Genomic DNA, 24,200 nt, shown 5'->3' with positions numbered 1-24,200 from the left:
TCTCCCCATTTCTTGGCTTTTTTGGATACATTGATCCTCGTTCCCTTAGAGACTCTGTCTTTCTGCCTGGGGCTTCAGTTCTGAGGGTGGTGCACGCTGCTTATGTCTCTTTTGTGGCGGAGGTCTGATAGTGACCTACATCAGACATAACTTCCACCCTAGGTAGTAAAAGACTTCGATATACTGGCCGACATCGGGTTGTCACCTTGACAGCCAGCTCCCTTTATGTTAGGAATACTACAACAGAGAACAGAAGGACATCTATCGTTATGGTAAGTTCTTAAACAACCAATCTTTCTGTCTCCTTCTCACCCTCAGCAAGGGTTAGGTTTCACGTGTTCGCAAAGGACATAGACCTTCTCGGCCAAATCAGGGGATCATTCTTCTACCCCAACCTAGCATTTCTCAGTCTAGCTGCCTGGAGGATTGGGACTTGACACCCACTTTGATGCCTTACCCAAAACAGGTGCTATCTGTTTTAAAGTAGCAAGAAAGCCCAACACCAGAAAATCATAAATGGCAAAATGGAAGAGATTTTCCACCTGTTGTCATGGCCAGCACAGTATCCTAGCTGACCTCAATTCAGTACTGCTTTATCTGTCACACCTGTTTGACCAGGGCCTTTCTTATTCTAACATCAAGATGTATGCATTTGCTGCCTCAGTTTGCTTGCAGATTACTCCACCACTCTTCTCTCACCCTGACATGAAACTGCTTCTAAAAAGGGTGATTCACTTGAGACCTCACAGAAGGAGCCCCATTCCAGCTTTGGGATGTAAACTATGTATTGGAAAAACTAACTTGACACCCTTTAAGCCAGCTTGCTACTACATCTCTCAAGATGCTCACCTAGAAGACCACCATCCTTATAGCCATCAGTTCAGCTAGAGGAGTCTCTGAACAACATGCTGTCATGTGAATAGAGCCTTTCACTGTCTTCCATGGGGACTGGTAACCTTTAGAACAATCCCATCATTCATGCTAAAGGTAGTTTCAGAACTCAGCCTTAACCAAGCTATCCATCTGCCAGTCTTCTTTCCAAATCCACAGAACAAAGCAGAAAGAATCCTCCACTCCGCTGGATGTCCACGGACAAATTAGGTGCTATCTTGACACTACAAAAAGTAGGATCAAAGCAGATCAGTTGTTGGTATTCTTTGGAGAGAGAAAACAAGGCAAGCCTTTCTCAGCAATCCATCTCTAAATGGATTGCAAACTGCTTCAGGTTCTGTTATAGAAACCATGGAAAGCCTTTACCTAGCTACATTAGAGCCTGTGCCACCAGGCATGGCACAACTACCACTGCTTTCCTTAAAGAAGTTCTCACTCAAATCATTGTAGAGGCAGCCACTTGGAATTCTTTTCACACATTTACTAAACATTATAACTTGAAGGTCTCCAGGACAGGGTTAGCCTCCGCTGTCCTACAAAATATTATGTTGTAAAACTACAATAATCTCCTCCACCCTCAGAGTAGCTTTGGGAATCTTTCTGAGATTAGTAATGCAACATTGACTGTTAAGAACACAGTACAGTTGTTTCCCACTTTTCATAATTGTTGCTGTGTGTAATCTGTCTGGCTAATCCCAACTATACTTAACATTTCTTACTCCTTTGCATTCTCAACCAAATCCAGAGAGTTGGGAAGGTTTTGCTGTTCTAAGGCATTAAACTGTTTTTTTTTTTCTCAACTTAGAAAAACCTAAAGATGGTGCCGACGGACACCCTTCTTATACCCTGTTGTCCGGACATTGGGCATTGAGCTTCCATCATCTTGGTATGATGCTAAGATTCTAAAAATCAGGCAGGTCGCTGGCTTGTGCACAGCAAGAAGACCCAAGGATTAGTACTGCAACATCGATCTACTCTAACATCTACAATTATGGTTAGTGGGACATCTATACTGTGTGTATATACCAGTATCACTTTTTAAAAAGTTTCATGGATAGTAAAAATACTTAGTGTGTTTCTCAGTTGTTGCTTTTCTTGTGCCATTTGCCTGAAGCATTGCCATAGTGTACTAGTTACAAGCTGTCATAAGGTTCTTAACATAGTTGAAGCTTTATGCCTATAATTCTGGAGGCAGTTTGGGGTACAGTGCATGTGCTGAGAAGAGCACACTAGGGAAATATCAAAGGTGGAAGCAGTACTAATATCATGAACTTTAATTGTACCTCGACTTTCCTGTCATGGTATTAAAAACTCAAAACATTTGGAGTAATTAAAAAGAGAGAACCTTTAAACTGAAAGGGTAAGTGTTTTATCAGTCTGTTCATGAGAAGGTGTGACAGGAGCTGGAAAACTTTTAACATGTAGATATGGTTGGGTACAGGCTGTGACGTTAAGTTAAAGAATAAAGTAAATTAGTGTAAAGTATACTTCAGGTGTTTATATTATTGTTCTTATATTATTGTTCTGTGAGTAGAGCTACTTGCATACTGATACTGGATATTTTTGTTTTACAGTTAAACAAAGATTTACTGAAAGACTCTTGCTCAGACTGCATGTGCATACATAATATGAATTTATGTTTTCTGGATTTATGGATTCATGTTTTTTTTTTTTGGACACAGATGTATATAGGCTGTTAATGCTCAGTCACCTACCTGTGTCTGTTGCTCATGGCTACATTGTCTTCTCTGTTTTCATATGGGGACTTTAGAACTACTCTCTCTGAACAGTTATTTACATGTAATACCTCATGAAACTTCCAAACAAACAAATGAAAATAGCCATGAAAAGGCAACATAAAAAAATCGAATGGCTAAAAACACAAAATGACTTTATTACATAAAAATCCAACTGTTAAGTCCTTTCATTCCCTTCATAGAACTTCTTCAGACCAAGTTGTATAAGGATAGGGAAAACTTTAAAGTTGTTCTTAGAAGGAAAGGGTTAAGGCATTAAGTACTTTGGGTCACATGCTATTGTTAAGTATTTAAATAAGTTTGTTCATAATCATTTTTTATTAGTTATTTACATGTGTTTGCAGGTAAAGATGCCCAGGCAATGAATAAGCAGTACTGCCAAAAGATCTCTGAGTTAGAGAGGGAGGCAGACCAGGCACGAACTGAGCTTCTGGAGAGTCAGAGACAGCTGCAGGAATTAGAAGAAAAAGAATCACAGGATCCATTAGAGAAGTCTAGACTGCAAGAGTATCGATCAAAAATTGCTGCAGTACAAAGCAGAGTACAGGTAAGTAAGTATGTCTTCAGTTTTAATTGTATTCATTTGTTAACTGAGCAAGCCTGCTGCATGACCTGAAAGTACTGGTCTGCTTAAGTGATATGCTCAAAGCTGTAAGATGTGCTAGTGGAAGCTATGCAAGTCAGAGCCAGGATTGTAGAATGAAGATTGTTAGCAGCTCATAGTGCTAACTTTGATTTACCAACCTTTATGTTTAGGGCTGAAGGTAGTTATAGCAGTCAGTGTGGGAGTCTTTATAAGTGGTACAACAAGTAGATCATGGTATTTTAGTCAAAAGAAGATGGTGTACTTCCTTATCACTGTTGCAGTATTCATTACATATGGGATCTCTTGCCAAGGATAACCCAACATCTGGCCAGTATACCAAAGCCTTTACATCCTCACAGTATCATACATCAGACGTATGCTCCCTGCGCAGGTGTAGGGCATAAGGATGACGTACGCACACTCACTACTCAGAACTTCTTTAATGCCAGTTTTGAACATCGTGGTTGAATGTCAGTCTGAAAACTCTTCACTGAGCTGCTTTCTTTTTCCTGAGCCATTTACAGGTAAGTTTTTTTTTATTGGAGTTCCTTCTTTACCTTCTTCTCTGTGTACTTAGGGTTCACGTCATCCAGGAAGGAAAATGTCAGTGTGGGAGGCAGATTCTCCATAAAGATCGTTACAAGAAGTGTTCATTCTGTTTAGGTGCTTCACACATTCATTCCCAGTGTACTATTTGTCATGCCTTTTTCACAAAAACTCTTTGCAGCTATCTATTTTCTTTGTTTACCTTGAGAACCATCATCTCAAACTTTTGACCTAGGGTACCATGGCTGAATCTGCATACACAGAGGTACAGCTGTCTCTTAAAAAGACCAAAAAGTCTCAGTCTGAATCTGCTATTGTGTAGCCCCAACAGACATCTCTCTTGAGGTGGAAAAAGACCATTCATGTGCTGACACTGGTTTCCTCTGCAGAAGCCCTGTCAGAGATCAGCATGTAACCAGCTTCTTGCACGTCCTCAGAGGTTGTGTTCGTGTCCACCATAAACATTGAGGGGGAACTATGGCTGATCATTTTCCCAGATTCTTGTAAGAGAAGAGGTTGTTCATCGTGCATACAGCTACAGTCATAACAGATGGATGTCCTTCAAGAATGCAACTGCAGTCATAACATATGGGGTTGTCCTGCCTCAGGCAGCCCTCGGTCGGCCGGATTCCAAAGTCTGGGTCTGGCGTCGGCTGGTGTCGCCTCCTCTCCGACGTCAGAACGGCTGGAGTATAAAGGCATCGGCCGACGCCATCTTCTTAAGTCTTTCTTGCCGCGAGGTGTCCGAAGCAGAAGCAGTTCGCAAGTGCCGGTCGGTCAGCTCCTGTGTTTTCAGTTACCGAAGTCATCTAAAAGCTAAGTACCCCGTTGGGGAACATTTTTTCTTGCCTCAGCCGATGTCAGAACAAATTGAGAAAGTTAATAATTGTTTGTCTTGTGGTAAACAAATACCTCATAAGGACTTCCATTCTTACTGCCTCCCTTGCCTGGGCCCAGACCACGATGTTGCGGCCTGTGCTGCCTGTGCTTGCTTTAATAAGCGCACTCTCAGGTGCCAGGCAGAATTTGCCGAAGACTTTTTTGGTGAATCCTTCGCTTATATCATGCCGTCGGAACAACCGACAACACAAATTTCCAAAAAGCGTAAGGACCGGGACTGACATCCGCGGTCCGTGTCCTCTACCGATATTTCTCCTAAACCCTCCGAGAGTGCTTCGGTCCCTTCGGAAGTGGTAATTCAACCGCTCCAGGCCGACGACACAGCGGTAGCACGTCCTTCGGTCCCGGTTATTGATTTTCCTCCAGAAACCGAAGTTATGGATCTACTCGACACCATCCCCGTGGACAAGGTTACTCCTGCACTTGGGGCAGCTAGGCCTCCTGTATCCATGTCCATCAAGGCCTATGCACGTGCCAAGGCCGCCAGCCAGGCCAAGGCCCATCCTAAACCTACTGGCCAGGCCCCTTCTTCTGATAAGCAGATCATGTCTCTTGCTGCAGACCTCATCTCTCTTATCAGGGGGTCTCAGCCTCACCCAGACAGAGGTTCTCAGCCGCCTGCAGAGAAAAGGCCTAGAACTGAGCAGGCTGACAACCTCTCTTCAGATGAAGCCTCTGGGGATTCTGAGAATTCTGACACACAAGAAGAATCCTTCCAGGCCTATGAGGACTCTGATGCTGAGGAGTCTATTCCCTCTGCCTGTCCTCCAGAGGATTTTTCATTCGGTGAAGTCCTCCACTCTATGAGGGAGCATTTTAAGTGGCAGGGTCAGGAATTTTCTGATTCTAGGAAGAGGCTTCGTACCTTCCTCAAGTTTACCCCAGCACAGGCCTTTAGCTATCCCTCCAGTTATGGATGTCCTGGATGATGTTTTCTCCGACTCCAGTGCTAACCCTGATTCTCTCCCTCCTGCTCCTGTCAAGCCAGACAGATATTACAGGGTCCCTGACACTCACAAGCATCTCTTTAAGGCCCACTCTGTGGATCTAGAAACTATTTCACAGGGCCCCAAAGGAGTGGCTACTTCCTCAGCCAAGAATCCACTACCAGCGGATAGGGAAGCAAGGTCCCTGGAGAGATGGGGTAAAAAAGTTTATACCTCTACCACCCTTGCCATGAGGTCTCTTAACTGCCTTTTTCATATGTTTCAGTACCAGGATTATTTACTGGATGACTTACAGAAAAAGCTAGCCTCTCCTGAGTCTATTGCTAGAAAGGCATTGCAGGATCTGGTCCATAACACTCAGCAGGTTAGCAATCATTTTCTACAGTGTGGTTATGATGCATTGGAGGCTTCATGTAGGGCAGCTATGACAGGGGCTGTTATACGTAGACATGCTTGGTTAAAAGAACAGCCACTGCCAGACCATGTTAAAGTAAAGCTACTTGATGCACCTCTGGAAAAACAAAAGCTTTTTGGTGCTAATGCACAAGATGTGTTGAAGTCCATTGAGGAAAAGGCTAAATCAGTTCAGACGTCAAAGGTTTCCTCCAGGTTCAGCCACCCAGATTCAGCAGGAATTGGCCTTCAAAGAATTGGTCCTTTCCAGACACTGACAAGTTTCAAAGGGGAAAAAACAGGTGTGCCCGAGGTAGAGGGCAAAACCGAGGCTCTTACAGGGGCCGTCAATGGCAACCACCAAATCAAAGAAGTGGCGCAGGCAGTCCAGCTGCACCACAAGGACAATCACAATGACTTGACTTTCATGCCGCCTACCAAAGCACAGAGAGAAGCACCTTTAGGCGGAAAATTATCCTTATTCTCACACAACTGGCATATCTTAACCAAGGACAACTGGATTCTGGATTTAATAGACAAAGGTTACAGATTCCACTTCCATACTTTACTAATAAGACAAGGCATGCCAAACCTGCCACATCATCAAAGGGCAGAGGCACTTGTTCAAGTTTCAAAGCTGCTAAGCATAAAAGCAATAGAAAAGGTCCCTCCTCAGGAACAAGGCCAGGGATTTTACTCCAGACTGTTCCTTGTTCCAAGAAAAGAAAATAAATGGAGGCCTATACTGGACTTGTCTACTCTAAATACTTTTCTCATTGTGCCAAAGTTCAAAATTCTGACGTTACAGCAACTCCTTCCCATGCTGGGCAAGGGGTCTTGGCTGGTCACTCTGGACCTCAAGGAGGCATACCTGCATGTCCCAATCAGACACAGTTGCAGAAGATACCTCAGATTTCTTGCAGGGACAGAGCATTATCAATTCTCAGCATTGCCGTTTGGCTTATCTACTGCGCCCAGAGTGTTCACGAAATGCCTGGCATCAGTAGTGGCACACTGCAGACTCCAGGGGATTCAAATATACCCCTACCTGGACGACTGCCTGATACAAGCAGACAACAAACAAACCTTGATAACAAACTTGGACTATGTCATTCAATTACTACAGGCCTTGGGATACACAGTCAACATTCAAAAATCAAAACTACTGCCATCCCAACAGATTATCTTCCTAGGAGCCAAACTGAACACAAAAACACAAATGGCCTTCCTCACAGAAGAAAAACAAGAGCAGTTACCAGACTACTTCAAAGGCCTAGCAAAGCTCTCCCAGCTGACTGCAAGGAAGATCCTCAGGCCCTGGGTTTCATGGCCTTTGCATTCTTCTGATATTTTTGGCAAGGCTTCATATGAGAAAGCTGCAATGGTACTTAAAAAGCTTATGGTCACAACACAGCCAAAGCCTAGAGGACGTAATCCCACTTATTCCATGTCTGCAAAGAGAATTCTTGTGGTGGGCTCAAGCAAGTCAGTTGTCAGTTAAACCAAGGCATGTCTTTCAACAAAGCTCAAGCAGGTCAAATCATTACAACAGACGCCTCAGATCATGGATGGGGGGCGCACATGGAGGACAGATGCATCCAAGGGCAATGGAACCCAAGGGAAAGGCATCTGCACATAAATCAAAAAGAGATGTTGGCAGTGATACGTGCAATCGAGACTTTCGAAAAATCACTTCAACAAGGACATTTGCTAATAAGGACAGACAACACCACGGTTATGTGGTATATAAACAAGCAGGGAGACACTCATTCTTATCCCCTCTGCAGGCTTACAATGATTCTCTGGGAAAAATCCCTAAGTCTGAAGTTACATCTGCAATCCCAGTTTGTGCCAGGCAAGGACAATATACTGGCGGACAAGCTGAGCAGAAATTTCTTGGATCCACACGAATGGATGCTGCATCCTCACATTTTCTCACAAATAACAAGGACATGGGGAAGACCGGACATAGATCTCTTTGCTTCTCACATGAATCATCACTTGGAAAAGTTCTGTACAAGGACCCACCATCCCCTAGCCTGGAAAACGGATGCTCTCTCCTTCAGCTGGAATTCCCTATCAATTTATGCATTCCCTCCTCTACCACTGCTGACCAAGGTGATACTGAAGATCAAGGCAGAACAACCAACAGGCATTTTGATAGCTCCAGACTGGCCAAGGCAGCACTGGTACCCATTGCTGTTGAGCATAACTCGGACCAAACCGTGGCCTCTGCCCCTATGGCCTCTCCTTCTAACACAACACGATTACAGGACTGTTCATCAAAACCTGAAAACATTGCATCTGACAGCCTGGAGGTTACCATAACTCCTTCCGATATCTCTCTTTCCAAAAAAGTTCAAGAGATCTTACTGGAAGCACGCAGACCTTCCACCAGAAAAACCTATTCAGCCAAGTGGAAGAGATTCATCATCTGGAATGCTAACAGGGGTCAGGATACAACAGTATTGAGTAAACCTCAGATATTGGAATACTTGGCAGAAATGTTTCATACTGGTCTCTCATATTCTTCCATAAAGATTCATGCCACAGCAATCTCTGCAAAATACAATTGTGATCCTCCTGTGTTTTCGCATCCTTTGCTAAGACAGTTCCTAAGAGGGATAAAGAATATCAAACCTCCCAGGAAACCGCCAGTACCTGCATGGGACCTCAATTTTGTCTTGGAAAAATTAACTCTTCCTCCCTCTGAACCAGCAGCAACTTCAGAATTGCAATTTCTCTCATGGAAAACGGTTTTCCTATTGGCAATCACATCAGCAAGAAGAGTCTCGGAGATACAGGCACTCATGGCAGTACCTCCTTTTCTCATTTTTCATCAGGACAGAATCTCTCTAAGAACCAATCCTTCATTCATGCCAAAAGTAATTTCCAGGGTGTCTCTAAATCAAGCCATTCACCTGCCTACTTTCTTCCCCAATCCTCAAAACAGGGGGGAAGCACTGCTGCATACTTTGGACATACACAGGCAACTACACTACTACTTGGACAGAACTAAGACCACCAGAAAGTCTGACCAACTGCTTGTAGCCTATGCTGCTGGAGTAAAAGGAAAAGCAATCTCCAAACAAACAATTTCCAAATGGATTGGACACTGCATCAGATTCTGCTATTCTTTTCATGGAAAAAGTGTGCCAGCCAATATTAGGCCACACTCCACCAGAGCTATAGCCACATCCACAGCTTTCCTAAGAGGAGTGGCTACAAAGGACATTCTAGAGACTGCTACATGGAGCTCCGTGCATACATTTACCAAGCACTACAACCTGCCTTTATACTCCATATCCCGAGCAGGCTTTGCTTCGGCAGTCCTGCAGGGCATTTTGGCTACACCATCACTTTCTTAGTTCCAACCACCCCCAGCTTGGCTATGGTATTCAACCCATATGTTATGACTGCAGTTGCATTCTTGAAGGACATAGTACAGTTTTGTACCTACCATAAATGTAGATGTCCGATAGATATGCAACTGCAGTCGGATTTTCCCACCCTCCTACCCCTCTGCAACCTTTTTTATGGGTCCACTCCCCTACTCCTATTAGCTGGGGGTATCTCCTATGGTGTATCTGTTTATTACTGTTGTGCATGTCTGGAATTGTTTATCCATTCACCAAATTTAGCCTTCCTAGGAGGGCACCTGGCATCTGGGGCATGAAACACTGAAGAAGATGGCGTCGGCCGATGCCTTTATACTCCAGCCATTCTGACGTCGGAGAGGAGGCGACACCAGCCGACGCCGGACCCAGACTTTGGAATCCGGCCGACCGAGGGCTGCCTGAGGCAGGACAACCCCATATGTTATGACTGCAGTTGCATATCTATCGGACATCTACATTTATGGTAGGTACAAAACTGTACTGTTCTCCTGCCGTCAGGCGGGTCCTCGGTCGGCCGAATTCCAAAGTCTAGGTCCGGCGTCGGTTGTTGTCGCTTCTTCCCTGACGTCAGTGCGACAGGGATATAAAAGAACCAGCCAACGCCATTTTCTTCAGTCTTTCTTGCCGCGCAGTGCCCGAAGCAGAAGCAGTTCGCAAGTGCCGGTCGGCCAGCTCCTGAGATTACGAAAAATTTGGAAACCGAAGTCTTCTTAAAAGCTAAGTACCCCGTTGGGGAAACTTTTCTTGCCTCAGACCGATGTCAGACAAAGTTAATAATTGTATTTCTTGTGGGAAGCAAATACCGCATAAGGATTTCCATTCCCTCTGTATACCTTGTTTAGGCCCAGACCACGACGTCTCGGTCTGTCACTGTTGTGCTACATTCAACAAACGCACGATTAAGCGTCGGGCGGAGTTCGCCCAGCATTTTTTTGGGAAAGCATTTAACTGTACCATGTCATCGGATACTCCGACACCGGTATTGTCTAAAAAAATGCAAAGACAAGACCGACACTCTAGGTCCGCGGCCTCTACCGACACCACGCCAAAGCCCGGCCTCTACCGACACCACGCCAAAGCCGACTACATGTGGTCCGGTTCTCAGTGAGGCGCCTACGCAGCCCCTGATTACCAACGACACATCTTTGGCGGTGTCTCCTGTACCCGAGGTCGCAGGCTCCTCGGCCCACACCCCGACTACAGATACCGAAGCCACTCTTGGCATTGAAACACAGAATGTGGAATGGTCCTCCTCCACTCAAGGTGTCTTCAGACCTTCCTCTTCTTTCTCCATCAAGGCTTTCACCAAGTCTAAAGCAACCATGCACCCTAAGAGACCAGTTACACAGGGCCCATCTCCAGGCCTCCCATGCCTAAGAAACAGATGCTTAAAATGGCTGAGGATTTAATTACTCTAATCAGAGGTTCTCAGCCACCTCCGGACAAAAGGCCCAGAGTGGAGGAAGATTCCCCCTCCTCTGATCAGGGTTCCATTATTTCAGAACACTCTGATGATCAGGAACAGTCTTACTCCCCTTTTGAAGACTCTGATGCAGAGGAGTCTATTCCTTCTGTATCCACCCCTGAGGATTACTCATTTGGGGAACCTTTGCATACCTTAAGGGAGCACTTCCACTGGGAAGGCCAGGATTATTCAGATTCCATGAAAAGGCTCAGGGAATTTCTTTTGTTACCCCAGCACAGGCCTCTGGCTATACCTCCTGTCTTGGACATCCTAGACGATGTTTACTTGGAGGCCTGCCTTAACCCGGACTCTCTACCTCCAGCTCCAGTTAAGCCTGACAGGTATGGCTTTGGACCCCCTAGGTTGGTCAAAGCTGGCATCCCTTTAAAGAAGAAGCAGAAAACTAAATGTATTCCGCCCATTTCTAACTATCTTTAAAGGGAATGGTAGGATTTTACCCAGGGTTTGTTCAGTGCCCTCATGTCCTTGAATCCTGCTCGGGTGGTATCTGTTTCGTTTTCTCCTTGGTCTTCTATTCCAGTCAAAAGGGCTAGGGAATCTGATTCTTCAAATGAATAGGATGATTCAGGAAATGAATCCTTGATCTACTCCACAAATTATTTCACCCTTACTATGGAAGAGGATTCCTTGAGCCCTGATTCTCCCTTTGAGGAGTTCTCCTTTGGAATACTGTGTTTCGCAGGATGGAGCATTTTAAATAGAATTGCTCCCAGGTCTCTGATTTTGGAGAGAGTATTATGACTTGTTAAAATAGAATCTCTTAAGCCTTTTGCTGTTCCCCCTTTTTTGATTGTTTTGTTGGATGTATTTGCAGCTGCTTCTTTGGTTCCTGATTCCCAACCTCCAACTCCTAAAAAGTCTGACCATTTTTATAAGGTATCTTGATGCCTTTAAGTACCTTTGCAAGTGTCTTTCACATAACCTAACATCTATGTTTCTGCTGACACGCCATCATGCTTTTATCTACTTCTAAACTTCTCCCTCTGATAAAGACAGTCAGGCTATGAAGAAGCTGGAGAAAAAAGGTTTATACTTCTGCTACTCTGGCTTTCAGGGCCATTAATTATCAAACCCATAAGATCAGGTGTATTTTGGCCCTTTTGTCTCAACTTCGGAGCGAGTCTTGTCAAAACTTCCTGACTCTGAAGGTAAGACTTCTGCCCTTTCCTTATTGAGGTCTACTTCACAAGTAGTGCAGCAGTCTATTAAATGTAGTTATGATGCATCTTCTAGAGCTGCTGCTTCAAGTTCAGGTATGAGGAGATGCTCTTGGCTTCACCTCCAGGCATTACTTGATGATACAAGCCCAAGCTCCTAGATGCTGAATGCTAGATATGGACAACCAAAATGTGTTTGGTATGGCTGCTGTTGACCTGTTTTAAGACTCTGCAAGACAAAGGTAAAGTTATGCAGGATCTTAAATTTTTGTTTCTCCCATCCCCAAATGTCAGAGGAACTATCCTAAATCTGCCTTTGTTCGTATGCAGCCTTAGCAACCTTCTGAAGGGAAAAAGGTTCCTAAGCATACATTCTCTGATAAACCCACCCAGTTTTCTAAAACTCAAATGTCCCCTTTTCAGGACAAATCTGCCTCTGCCTTACATAATTTCTCCCCTTTCCATCTGCCAGGTTCCCCTGTCTCTCAGGCCTTCTCTGTCTTTCCCTGTCTGGCAACAGATTACTTCAGACTCTTAGCTTTTTTTCCCATTAACTGTCATTGTTATTTTATGGCATGGAAATCCTTTCTCAGGTCTTCTTCAACTTCCTCCAAACCAACTTCCTAATTTTTCTGTGGTTCTGCAGAAACCATTCGATCAGGGTACCATCCAACTCATTCCAGAATCCCAAAGAGTTAGAGTTTTACTCCAGAATGGTTTTGATTCCCAGAAAAGAGGGGAAAATGGTGACGTGTCCTGGATTTCTCCTTTCTCAGTACTTTTCTAAAGAATTCCTTCTTTACAGGTGCTTTCCTTCAAGACTCTATTTCCTCTCTTAGTTCCACTGTCCTTTCTGGTCTCCCGAGACCTTAAGGACACCTATCTTCATATGCCCATTCCCCCTGTCTTCAGGAAGTTTTTACATTTCTCTATGTTTCCTCTGATTTTCAGGTCTCTGCTTTGCTCTTTCTATGGTCCTAGGGTATTAACCAAAGTTTGGCCACTTTCATAGACTTTTGCGGGCTTTGGGGAATCCATATATTCCCATATATAGATTACCTGCTTCTTCAGGGTCCCTCCCAATCCAGGCTACTGCAGGATCTACACTTCATGCTAATTCTGTGCACTTTAAGATTCACCATCACTCTCAAGAAGTCAGTTTTTGACTCCTCAGGACCACATTTTCCTGGTTTGCAGAATACAGACCATTCCAGTGTTGACCTCTTCCATCTCCCAGGGTTCTTTCTCTGGCAACTTACTTTAAATCCCTGCTTCCCTTTTCTCTCATTCCTTCAAGGGAATTTCACAGAGCCTTGGGGCTCATGGCATTTACCATTCCCATGCTACCCTTCACCAAGTTTCATATGAGGAAACATCAGTGGTACCTAAAGACAGTTTAATTCCAGCTTAGCCACTCACCTGGAGTTTCCTGTTCCCTTACTGCCTTGTCTGTAGCTTGAGTTTCATTGGTGGATTTGGCAGATCTCCTGTATCCAGGTCTGCCTTTGCTAACTCTTACAGCAATCTGAAGATTCAGAGTCTGTGTTCTCTTCATCAGTGGTCAGGCCACATCAGTATAAAAGAAATGAAGGGGCACTTGCTCTTCAGGTCTTCCACTCTCTTTGGTATCCAGGCCCTTTAAAGATCTTTACAGACAACACCACAGTCTTGTGGTACACCTGCAAACAGGGGGCACAAGGTCTTGTCTTTTTTGCAGACTAGCCCTTCAAGCCTGGGACTTGGCATAACCACCCTCAGGTAATCTACATCCTTTCAGAACACAACACAACACTGGGGGATTCCCTGAGCAGGTCCAGGACACAACCTCACTAGTGGATGCTTCACAATATGGTGTTTCTGGATATAGTACATCCGTGAGGTACTCCTCAAGTGGACTTTTTTGCCTCTCCTCTGAAAAGGCAACTTCCTCGCTTCTGTTCCAGAGTCTCAAGTCTTCTGACTTGGGAGGTGGACACCATCTCCTTTTCCTCCTCCCTGGTTCCTGCCCAAGACCAGGTAGGGCAACCATTTGTCCCAGACAGCACTGGTTCCCCCTTCTCTTTCACCATCCAGTGGCAGTCATCTCAGGTTACCTCACCAGATGGATCTTCTCACAGAAGAAAAGGGTCTCTCATTCACCTTCACTTGTCCACTTTTCATTTGACACTTTGGGTGACAAAGTTTTTTCTTTTTTAGACACCACTATTCTGAGAGCGTGTTTAGGGTCCAGAAAATCCTATATGGCTAAATGGAAGACGTTTTCTGTTTTGTGTCGCAAACATCACCAGGGTCCCATTGGTCTTTTCTTACTTGAGTAAACTGTTCCATGCTGGCCTTGCATATTGTTCTGTTGAAGCTCACTTGTCAGCAGTCTTTGCATGTCTGCTCTTGATCCCACCATTGGCTTCTTGTTCTGACATTAAACATTTCCTTAAAGGCATCCTTTATATCAGGACCCAAGAAAACCTATTCTTCCCTCTTGGGACCTTAGTTTTGTGCTTGAAAAATTGAGTCAGGATTCTTCTGAGCCCTCCTGTTCTTCACAACATTGCACCTGGAAAACTTGTTAGGATGGTTGTTTTTCAGTCAAGAGAGTTTCTGAACTTCAGGCTCTGATAGCAGACCCTCCCTTTTTAGTTTTTCATAGGGACTGTATGTTTCTGCGTACCATCTCTTCTTTTATATCCAAGGTGGTGAATGAGTTGTCTCTTAATCAGTCTGTCCAGCCCTCTTCCTTTTTTCCTTTTCCGCAGTCTGTTAATGAAAACGTTCTTTACACTTGGATCTATATAGACATCTTCAGTATTATTTGGATAAGGCAAAGGCTGTCCACAAATCTGAGCAGCTTTTTGTTTATTTTCATACCACAACATTGGGTTTGGCAGTTACTAAGGAAACCATTTCCTCCTGGATTTCTAAGGTCATTTCCTTTTGTTTTTCTTTTCATGGTAAATAGCTTTCTGCTTCAGTTCAAGCTCATTCTGTGAGAGCATTAGCATCTTCTGGAGCTTTCTTCATTAGTTCATAGGTGTATACATGGCTAACAAGCACTAGGGAATTTTTAAGCTCAACCATGCATTCTAAATCTCTGACAAGTTCTGGTACCCTTGAAAAGTGTAAGTAGTGACTTGGAAAATGAAGCATTTACAAGCAGAAGCCTGGGAGATGAACCATTCCAAGTTTTGGATACTAGATACATCCTTGAAGCTGCTTCTTGGTCCTCTGTCCACATTTTTACTAAACATTGCAAGTTGGATATGATTTCCAGACCCAGGGCAGGATTTTCCTTGGCTAACCTACATGCATTTGTGATGGGCTTATCTGTTTCTTCCTCCTCCTGTCCTTTAGCTTTTGTAATCTTCCATTTGTAATGAATACTGCAACAGTGATGAGGAATGACATAGCACAGTTGTGCAAAATCTTACCATAACAGAAGATGTTCTCCTTTTCACTGTTGCAGTGTTCAGTCCCTCCCTCTTTCCCTGTTTTTCTTTTCCTCTGTTGAGGGCACTTTGCTCGCTGAGCGGGGGGTTTTGCCTTTTTGGCCTATTTCTCTTCTGTCCCCCCCCGTGGGATGTGCATGTTCTCCTTTCTCCACAGTTGCTCTTGTTCTCCTGGGGTATTTAAGTTTTGAGCATTGCGGTTACGTACATCACCTTTATGCCCCATCCTTGTGCAGGGAGCCATGCGCCTGACATACTATGCTGGGAGGATGTAAAGGCTTTGGTGTACTGGCCAGATGTTGGGCTGTTCTTTTTTTTTTTTTTTTTTAAATACTAAAATCTTTATTAAATTCTCATTTTGTGATATAGGCAATCATTTATATAAATTTAAACAATCCACATTCGCATATTTTTAGTTGCAAACATTATTCAACACTTACCTATCCAGTCATTGTCAGTCAAACATTGCATAGTTAATTTAAATCCTGCTTTCTTTTAAACCTCATTCCCCTCTAAACCATTTTTCTGCATGCATTGTTCTCACAATTCCCACTTTTTCTTTGCAATTTATTCTTACCCTTTTCTAAAGATCTCATTTCCAGTTGTTTTATCTCTGTTACTATACTCACTGCTTCTAGTACAGTTGGTTTAGACTTTGATTTACATTATCTAGTAACTGCTTTTTTTGGCAGCCACCATAATTAGACGCAGCAAGACCTTACTATGTCCAGGCAATTCTAATACTGTATCATAATAAAAAAAAAATAATGTCCTTAATTATACCAGTTTACCCACCCTGTATTTCTGATAGGGTAGTCTGCAGGGAATTTTTAAAGTTTGGCAACTCATTACACTCCCAAAATATGTGGTCCCTGTTACCTCTTTCTTCCTCATCACACCTCCAACATTTGCTGTCTACCTGAGGAAAAATTTGTTGGAGTCTACTTGGGGTATAATATATGTTGAGCTATTCTTGATAGGAGAATCCCATATGTAACGAGTACTGTAACTATGGAAAGAAGGTCATCTACTGCTGTGATAAGATTTTACATGACTGTAGTTTTTCTATTTAGGTTTCATTTATCTTTTGGTTTTGTTATATACATTGAATAACCAAATAACCAAGCCCAACAGCGAAAAGTAACACTGCAAGAGGAAAAAAAGCTGCTCCAAAGCCACAAAATGGTATTTTAATAAACAAATGTAAGTGCTTTCATTTCCAGTGCTACAGAAACATCATCAGACAAACAGATACACTACCTCACATCCTTTAAATACCATAAAAACATCACTTCCTTAAGGGATGAACCTCATTTCCTTTAGGGGGTGGCGTCCAAGTGCAAGGCATGCTATACAACATCTTGTGCAACATCTCACTTTCTAAGAAAGGTGACACCAAAATGCAAGATACAAAGTTACAAAACATGGATGATAGGAGAGCCCATATGTAATGAGTACTGTAACGATGAAAAGAAAGTCATCTACTGCTGTGGTAAGATTTTACACAACTGTACTTTTTCTTTTTAGGTTTCATTTATCTCTTGGTTTTGTCATACACATTGAATAACCCAAAAAAAAAAAAAATCTAAATAAACTGACCATGTAACAGAGAAGTAAAATTTATTGTTTCAAGTCCTGGGTACTTCGTCTGTCAAAGCCACTGCCTGAACGTTTACATTCAGGACAGAAAGCATTAACATCCACTATAATTATTAGTGGGTGGTGGCAAGTGGTATTACTATATAGTATGGGTAAAAAGGGGAACAGCTGGAGAACCTGTGCCAGCCTTCCCCAGGAGTGTCTTTGTGGTTGTATAAACTCTTCTCAAAGTGGGTGGCGTGTGTGTCAGCTACATGCGCAGGGACACAATGCACTGGTTGGACAGAGAGGGTACTAGAGGTTTTAGCTTGCCCACTAGGCTGAAATCTGGACCTTATAGCTGTGCCAGTGGGGAGTTCTTATTGGGGACATGGAGAGCAAGGGAGAGACCAGCCCCAGACTGACTGTGATCTTTGTGTGCTCTTAAGGGAAATTGCACTTTACTATGTGTATTTGTTATCCTTTCCTCATACATGAGAAAAGTGGTTAGTGGTGAGGATTGAGGCTCCTTGATTGCTGGCCAGGGCACAGGCGTCACACCTTACATCAAGTTTGCTTCATTTTGCAACTCAAATAACTTTTACCTCTTTCAGCTGTCAGCTGAGTAAACTCTGTGAAAATGAGATAGCCACACCTTAGCTGGACCTAACAGTTTTTTTGGTGTGTGTATGTGTGTGTATCAGATGTCAATGAACACAAGTCAACCCTTATACAATCATCACAAACAATTACAGAAACTGGCACTCTGCTGCAAGCACAACTCGTTGTAGATGTTAAACAAAAAAAAAATACATCTGCCGTCAGAAAGCTACCACCAATAGTGTCCCCCCAAAAATCTTAATTTTAAATCTACACAGGAGAAACTTCCCACAAAGTATACAACAAAGAAAAGCTTAAACAACCTACCGAAGGTATTTGTTTACATGGGTAGCTACACACCTCAATACTCATACGTACTAACTAAACAGTGACACAGCCATGACTACAACAAAAATTGAAAACCTTTAGCAATATACAGTTAGTCTCAGCATACCACAAAACTGCAGAGGTCAATTAAACAAAGACTCAGATCGTGAAGCACAGTCAACTAAGTAGCTAACAAGTATAGTATAACTATATGAATACATTTTTGTACACACACACACATACATATATATATATATATATATATATATATATATATATATATACATACACACACACACACACACGTGTATATATATATATATATATATACACACACACACACACACACATATATATATATATATATATATATATATATATATATATATATATATATATATACATACACACACACACACACACATACAAATAATTCTACTTCTAATAAATGAAAGACCACTTATCTGCAGACAAGTTTACCAAGACAACGACGACGAAACGTTACATTACTGAACGACCACATTACTGAAGCTGTTTACAGGATAAACATTCGCTTGGCCAACATGGGTAAATTTGCCCTTTTCCCCACTATAGCACAATTCCAGAGTTGGTATATTTAATTGGGGCTGTGTGAGGGGCACAGCCCAACACCCGGGTGGGTTTGACATGCTGTGGTGTGTGCTTTCATTGTTTATTGCTTTATGGCACATACTTGCCCATTAACTTCAGTCGATAATGTGGTCATTCGGTAATATAACGTTTCAGTGTTGTCTCAGTAATTCGTTTTCAAGTTGTCTTTCATTTGTTTGAGGTAGATCCACATACACACACACACACACACACACACACACACACACAAAACGCCTGTGTGTGTGTGTGTGTGTGTGTGTGTGTGTGTGTGTGTGTGTGTGTGTGTGTATGTATGTACATATTTTAGTGTGTAATTGTTAAAGCTTTTAAAAACAAGGGGTACTAGGGACAACAAACAGCCTAGGACTCAGCATACATATTAGCTGTATTTTTTCACCCCCCACACACACATATACCCTTCTACATGCAAATTAGGTGGATTTTTTTTCCAATGGCACACTTGCACACAAAAATGCCCCCTTGCTCTTTCAGTTCAATCAAGCCGACCTCCTAGTCCCTGCCTCCCTCTGCTAAAGCATTTAAAAACCATGTTACTACTATTTGATCATCCTGATTAACTTCAATAAATATCTGAAAAAGGAGTCTTCTTAGCTGTGGAGTTTTCTTATAAACTAGAGCTTCATGCAAAATTGGACATCTGGTCATTACTGCTCATCTGAACTACTACCATATGGCATTTCTTAACTTCCACTTTTACATTTATACACACACACACACACACACACACACACACACACACACACACACACACACACACACACACACACACACAGAACAGCCAAGTTGTATATCCCTGAAGCAAAACACTTCTCCAAACCAAATAAACATTTCTACACTGGAATCACAACTGCTACATAACGTACTTTTTATAGTTTATTAACTGGGTAGGGTTGCCACCTATCCATTTTTTTCCCAGACTATCCGGAAATCTAATTGATTCTCTGGTAGTCTGGAAAACACTGTACAAACTCCCATATTCTGTTTCAAAAAAGGAAATAGACCATCAGAATTTTTTACAGAAAAGCAGAGTAAATCAGCTGAAAGCAGGGGTCAGGAACAGAAAAAGAGGACGCTCTCGCCCACTGATGTCACAGTGACACCACAAAATGGGTGGGATAAGGGTGGGAATGGGTGGGGTTACGGGTGACGTGAGGGTTGTGGCCTTACTCTGGTTTTAGCTACAACGAAAGGTGGTATCCCTATACCTCGGTAAGTGGACTGGTCCAAGCACCTTCTGCAGTGACAACCCAAGTTGCAGAAGCAAGACAATACATTAACAACATATACAACAGAAAGTGAAACATGAATGTTACCATAAAGTTTACATAGCATTAACACAGGTATTACATCAGAAGGAACACAAATGGCATAAAAAAAGAATGCCAGCTAAAACATTACAGTGAGCAGTCAAGCACAAGAATAACTTTTTTAAGCTGGCACAGAGAAAAAACACAGACTAATATGCATATTCACATCTACGGTGTGCTCTAAAAAGTTGCTAAAGTGATGATTTTACTGAGGAGGCAGAGTTAATTATATTAAATAAAACAATCAGCATAGGACAAAAACAAACTCAGATACTTTGGCAACTTGATTAAGCAAGTATGAGACAACATAATCACTTGTGACAGTTTCCCACCATCATGGCACCCCGAACACCTGAATGCACCAGTCAAGTGAAGCAACTGCCAAGACAGACATACTTTTTGAAGTTTCCAATAATTTCCCACATTCTGACTGACGTAAAAGTTGAATGTAGACACTATGCAAAGGGACAGTTCTCTATAGGAAAGCTGAATTAAGAGATGTTATGGGACAAGACCAGCTTATTTAGAATGTACATTAATTTCAGTTTATTAATGATGCTATAATATGACAGTTAAAAAAGCAAATATAACTTGTATGCAGGGCTGGGAAAAATATAGCTTCATAAGCTACAATATTACTGCTCTTTCCAAACTGCATTCTTTTAGTATGTAATAAAAGAGAATAGTATGTGTTGCATGAAGTGAGGCATGTAGTTATTACAAAAAGGAATTTGTTAGCCTGACTCCTCTAGGCTAGGAATGCATTGTTGCTAGGGCAGGTTTGAAACATCCAAGGTCAAAAACAAGACCCCTTGGAACCAGGTGAATCATGTATAGGAAGGTGTTCAAGTGAAGTCTGAGGCAAAAATCACGAGGGATGAGGACATTTGCAAAGTTTTCTATAGGACACAGTCATAACATAATGAAATTGCATTAGCAGTTTGATAAATACATGTATAAAATTAGAAGTTATGTACATACCATAACGTTCCATCTGTGTAGGTGGATTCATTTGTCTGCAACCTGTGGGTTATGGATCCGATATCGGATCCGAACCGGCATGGTTATCCAGCTGTGGATCCGAGCTCTTAGCTCCTCCCCTCATCCATAATGCCCTGCTCTCCCTACATGACCTCAGATCGAGTTTGCCCTGAATCAAAATGCCCTAGAAAGGGTAACACATAATATGCAGGAAACTGACAAGGCCAGGGGGATAGGAGGGCGGGATGGTTGCAGACAAATGAATCCACCTACTCAGATGGAACGTTATGGTAAGTACATAACTTCTAAATCTGAAGTAGGAGATTCATTTGTCTGCAACCTGTGGGACAGAGTCCCCAGCTACCTGAATCTTGGGCGGCCGTCATGGAAGGATATTCCGGAGCACTGCGGAGCCAAAGGATGCTCTACCTCTAGATGTAATATCCAGCTTGTAATGAGAAATAAAGGTATGAGATGAAGCCCAAGTGGCTGCTGAACAAATGTCATCCAGAGGAATCCTAGCCTTAAAGGCCACTGAGGGTAGAAACTGACCGGGTCGAATGGGCATGGACTCCCTCCGGTGCGGGCCTTCCAGAAGCTTGGTAAGCTAAAAGAATACACTGCAAAATCCAGCGTGACAAAGAGACTTTGGAAATTGGCTTACCCCGATTGAATTTGGCAAAGGAAATGAACAACTGGTCGGATTGCCTATGACCAGCTGTCCTGTTAAGATAAAAACGAAGCTGCCTGTGAACATCCAAGGAATGCAGCTTGTATTCACCCTTGTTCTGATATTTAAGAAAGAAAACAGGGAGGTTAATGGACTGATTAATTTTTGCTTCTGAAGCTACCTTAGGAAGAAAGGAGGGATTGGTCCTGAGGTATACGCGGTCCAGATGGAAGACCAAGTAAGGAGGCTTTATGGATAAGGCTTGAAGTTCCGAAACTCTTTTGGCCGAAGTAATGGCTACTAAAAAAGCAGTCTTGAGGGATAAAAATTTAAGATCTACTGTGGCCGCAGGCTCGAAGGGGGGAGCGGTCAAGACCTGAAGAACCAAAGAAAGATCCCATGGAGGAACCGCTTGCTTGACAGGGGGTCTAAGGAGAAAGGTGCCTTTTAGGAAGATTTTACATAATTTGGCAGACATAAGCGGTCCAGAGTCATGACCAACATGATAGTGAGAAATGGCCGCCAGCTGCACTTTGACCGTGGAACTACTGGCACCATCATTAAAAAGAGTGGTTAGGAAGTCTAGCACCAGAGGAAGGGGAACCGTGAAGGGATCTAGACCCTGCCGCTCCGCCCAAATGGAGAATCGTTTCCATTTACTGCAGTAAACTTTTCTGGTAGATGGTTTATGAGCCGCTACCAGGATGGCCTTAACGGGGGACGAGATACCGGGAGTCCTAATTAGGAGTGGAACTGGAGCAGCCAAGCAGTTAGCTTCAGGTTGTCCAGATTCGGAGTTGGTAGGTTTGATGGGTGTGATATCAGATCCGGATTGGGATCTAGAATCCAAGGTGGATTCACCGAGTGAGACCTTAGGTAAGGGAACCAGATCTGTCGAGGCCAGAATGGGGCAATGAGGATCATTCTGCACCCCAACCGAGAGGCTTTCTGAAGAACTTGGAGCATCATAGGCAAAGGGGGGTAAGCGTAAAGAAGACCGGGAGGCCAAGCATGCACCAGAGCGTCTCTCGGGGAATCCCCTGGAGGAGGGATTAGAGCGAAATAACTGTCGCACTTGGTGTTTAAGGGAGACGCAAAGAGATCGCAACAAGGAGTTCCCCACCGTGCGAAGATACGTTTCGCTACTTGAGCATTGAGAGACCACTCGTACAGGGAGAGAATGGTGCGACTGAGCTTGTCCGCAAGGATGTTGGACCGACCCGGAATAAGCGTTGCGATGAGAAAGCGGTTGGTGGAGATCGCCCATTCCCACACTCTCATGGCTTCTCGACATAAAGGATAAGACCTGGTTCCCCCCTGTTTGTTGATGTACCAGACCACCGACATGTTGTCTGACTGAATCGCCATTGTTCCCAGGGGAAGAAAGGCCTGAAGTGCTCGCAACGCCAAGAGCACTGCTTTCATCTCTAGAACATTGATATGCAGGGAGGTCTCTGAGTCATTCCACGTGCCTTGGACCGTCCGGCCTGCAAAATGCCCCCCCCCACCCGAGGCGGGAGGCATCCGTGGTCACCGTGGCGAGAGGGGGAGAAGCACAAAAGGGGCAGCCTCCGTGGAGATCCTGTGAGTGGAGCCACCACAAGAGAGACCGCTTGCAAGCCTTGCTGATCGCAATGGGATGATGCAGAGGTAGAGCAAGGTAAGACCACTGAACTTGAAGTGTCCACTGAAGGACCCGCATGTTGAACCTGGCGAGTGGAAGAAGAGATATCGCTGCTGCCATGGACCCTAGAGCCCTCAGGACCAATTCTGCCGGAACTGAGCTGGAGTGGAGGATGGCCCGCACCTGGAGTTGCAGATTCTGAACTCTGTCGGCTGTGAGGAAGGCTCTTAACTCCCTCGTGTCTAACCTGGCACCTATAAAATCTATCAACTGAGTAGGGGCCAGGTTGGATTTTGCTACGTTTATCGTGATGCCCAGGCGAGGAGCTAGATGAAGAAAGGAGTCTCGCGCCAATGATAGTAGATGCCTTGTTGGGGCGGTAAGAAGCCAGTCGTCCAGGTACGGGAAGACCTGCACCCCCTGAAGCCTCAGGTGGGCCGCAACCACTGCTAATACTTTGGTGAACACCCTGGGGGGCTGTGGTGAGACCAAAGGGAAGGACCCTGAATTGGTAGTGACTGGCTCCCAGCCGGAAGCAAAGATACCTCCTGGAACGCCTGTCCATTAGTATGTGGTAGTACGTATCCTTGAGGTCTATAGAGCACATCCAGTGATTCTCTCCCAGAAGGGGGAGGATGGATTGCAAAGTGACCATCCAGAACTTCTCCTTGGGAACTGCCAGGTTTAACAGGGACAGGTCTAAAATTGGTCTTTGGTCCCCCGTCTTTTTTGGCACTAAAAAGAACCTGGAGTAGAACCCTGATCCGATCTGGTCTGGGGGGACGGGCTGGATGGCTCTTTTCCCCAGCAGATGGCCAATTTCTGCTGAAGCGGCCTCCCACTGACCGGGTGGAACGTCGGGGAGGGATTTTAATTTTGGAATGTGATGAAAGGGGATCTTGTATCCTCTGGATATAATGCGGAGGACCCAGCGGTCTGATGTTATGGACTCCCATGC

General features: G+C 43.7%; 1 protein-coding gene across 2 annotated transcripts in view; it reads left to right on the top strand.

The window, feature by feature from the left end:
• Positions 1 to 24,200, top strand: part of KIF7 (kinesin family member 7) — a 1,697,985-nt gene that overhangs the window by 840,723 nt on the left and 833,062 nt on the right. For both annotated transcript variants that reach the window (XM_044078207.1, XM_044078206.1), the window contains exon 11: positions 2,993 to 3,195. In XM_044078207.1, the coding sequence (XP_043934142.1) occupies positions 2,993 to 3,195 (203 nt within the window). The remainder of the gene's footprint in view (positions 1 to 2,992; positions 3,196 to 24,200) is intronic.

Source organism: Protopterus annectens, chromosome 7.part0, assembly GCF_019279795.1.
Source record: "Protopterus annectens isolate FY-2018-M chromosome 7.part0, PAN1.0, whole genome shotgun sequence".
Taxonomy (NCBI): Eukaryota; Metazoa; Chordata; order Ceratodontiformes; family Protopteridae; genus Protopterus; species Protopterus annectens.
This window is presented reverse-complemented; position numbering and strand designations above follow the sequence as displayed.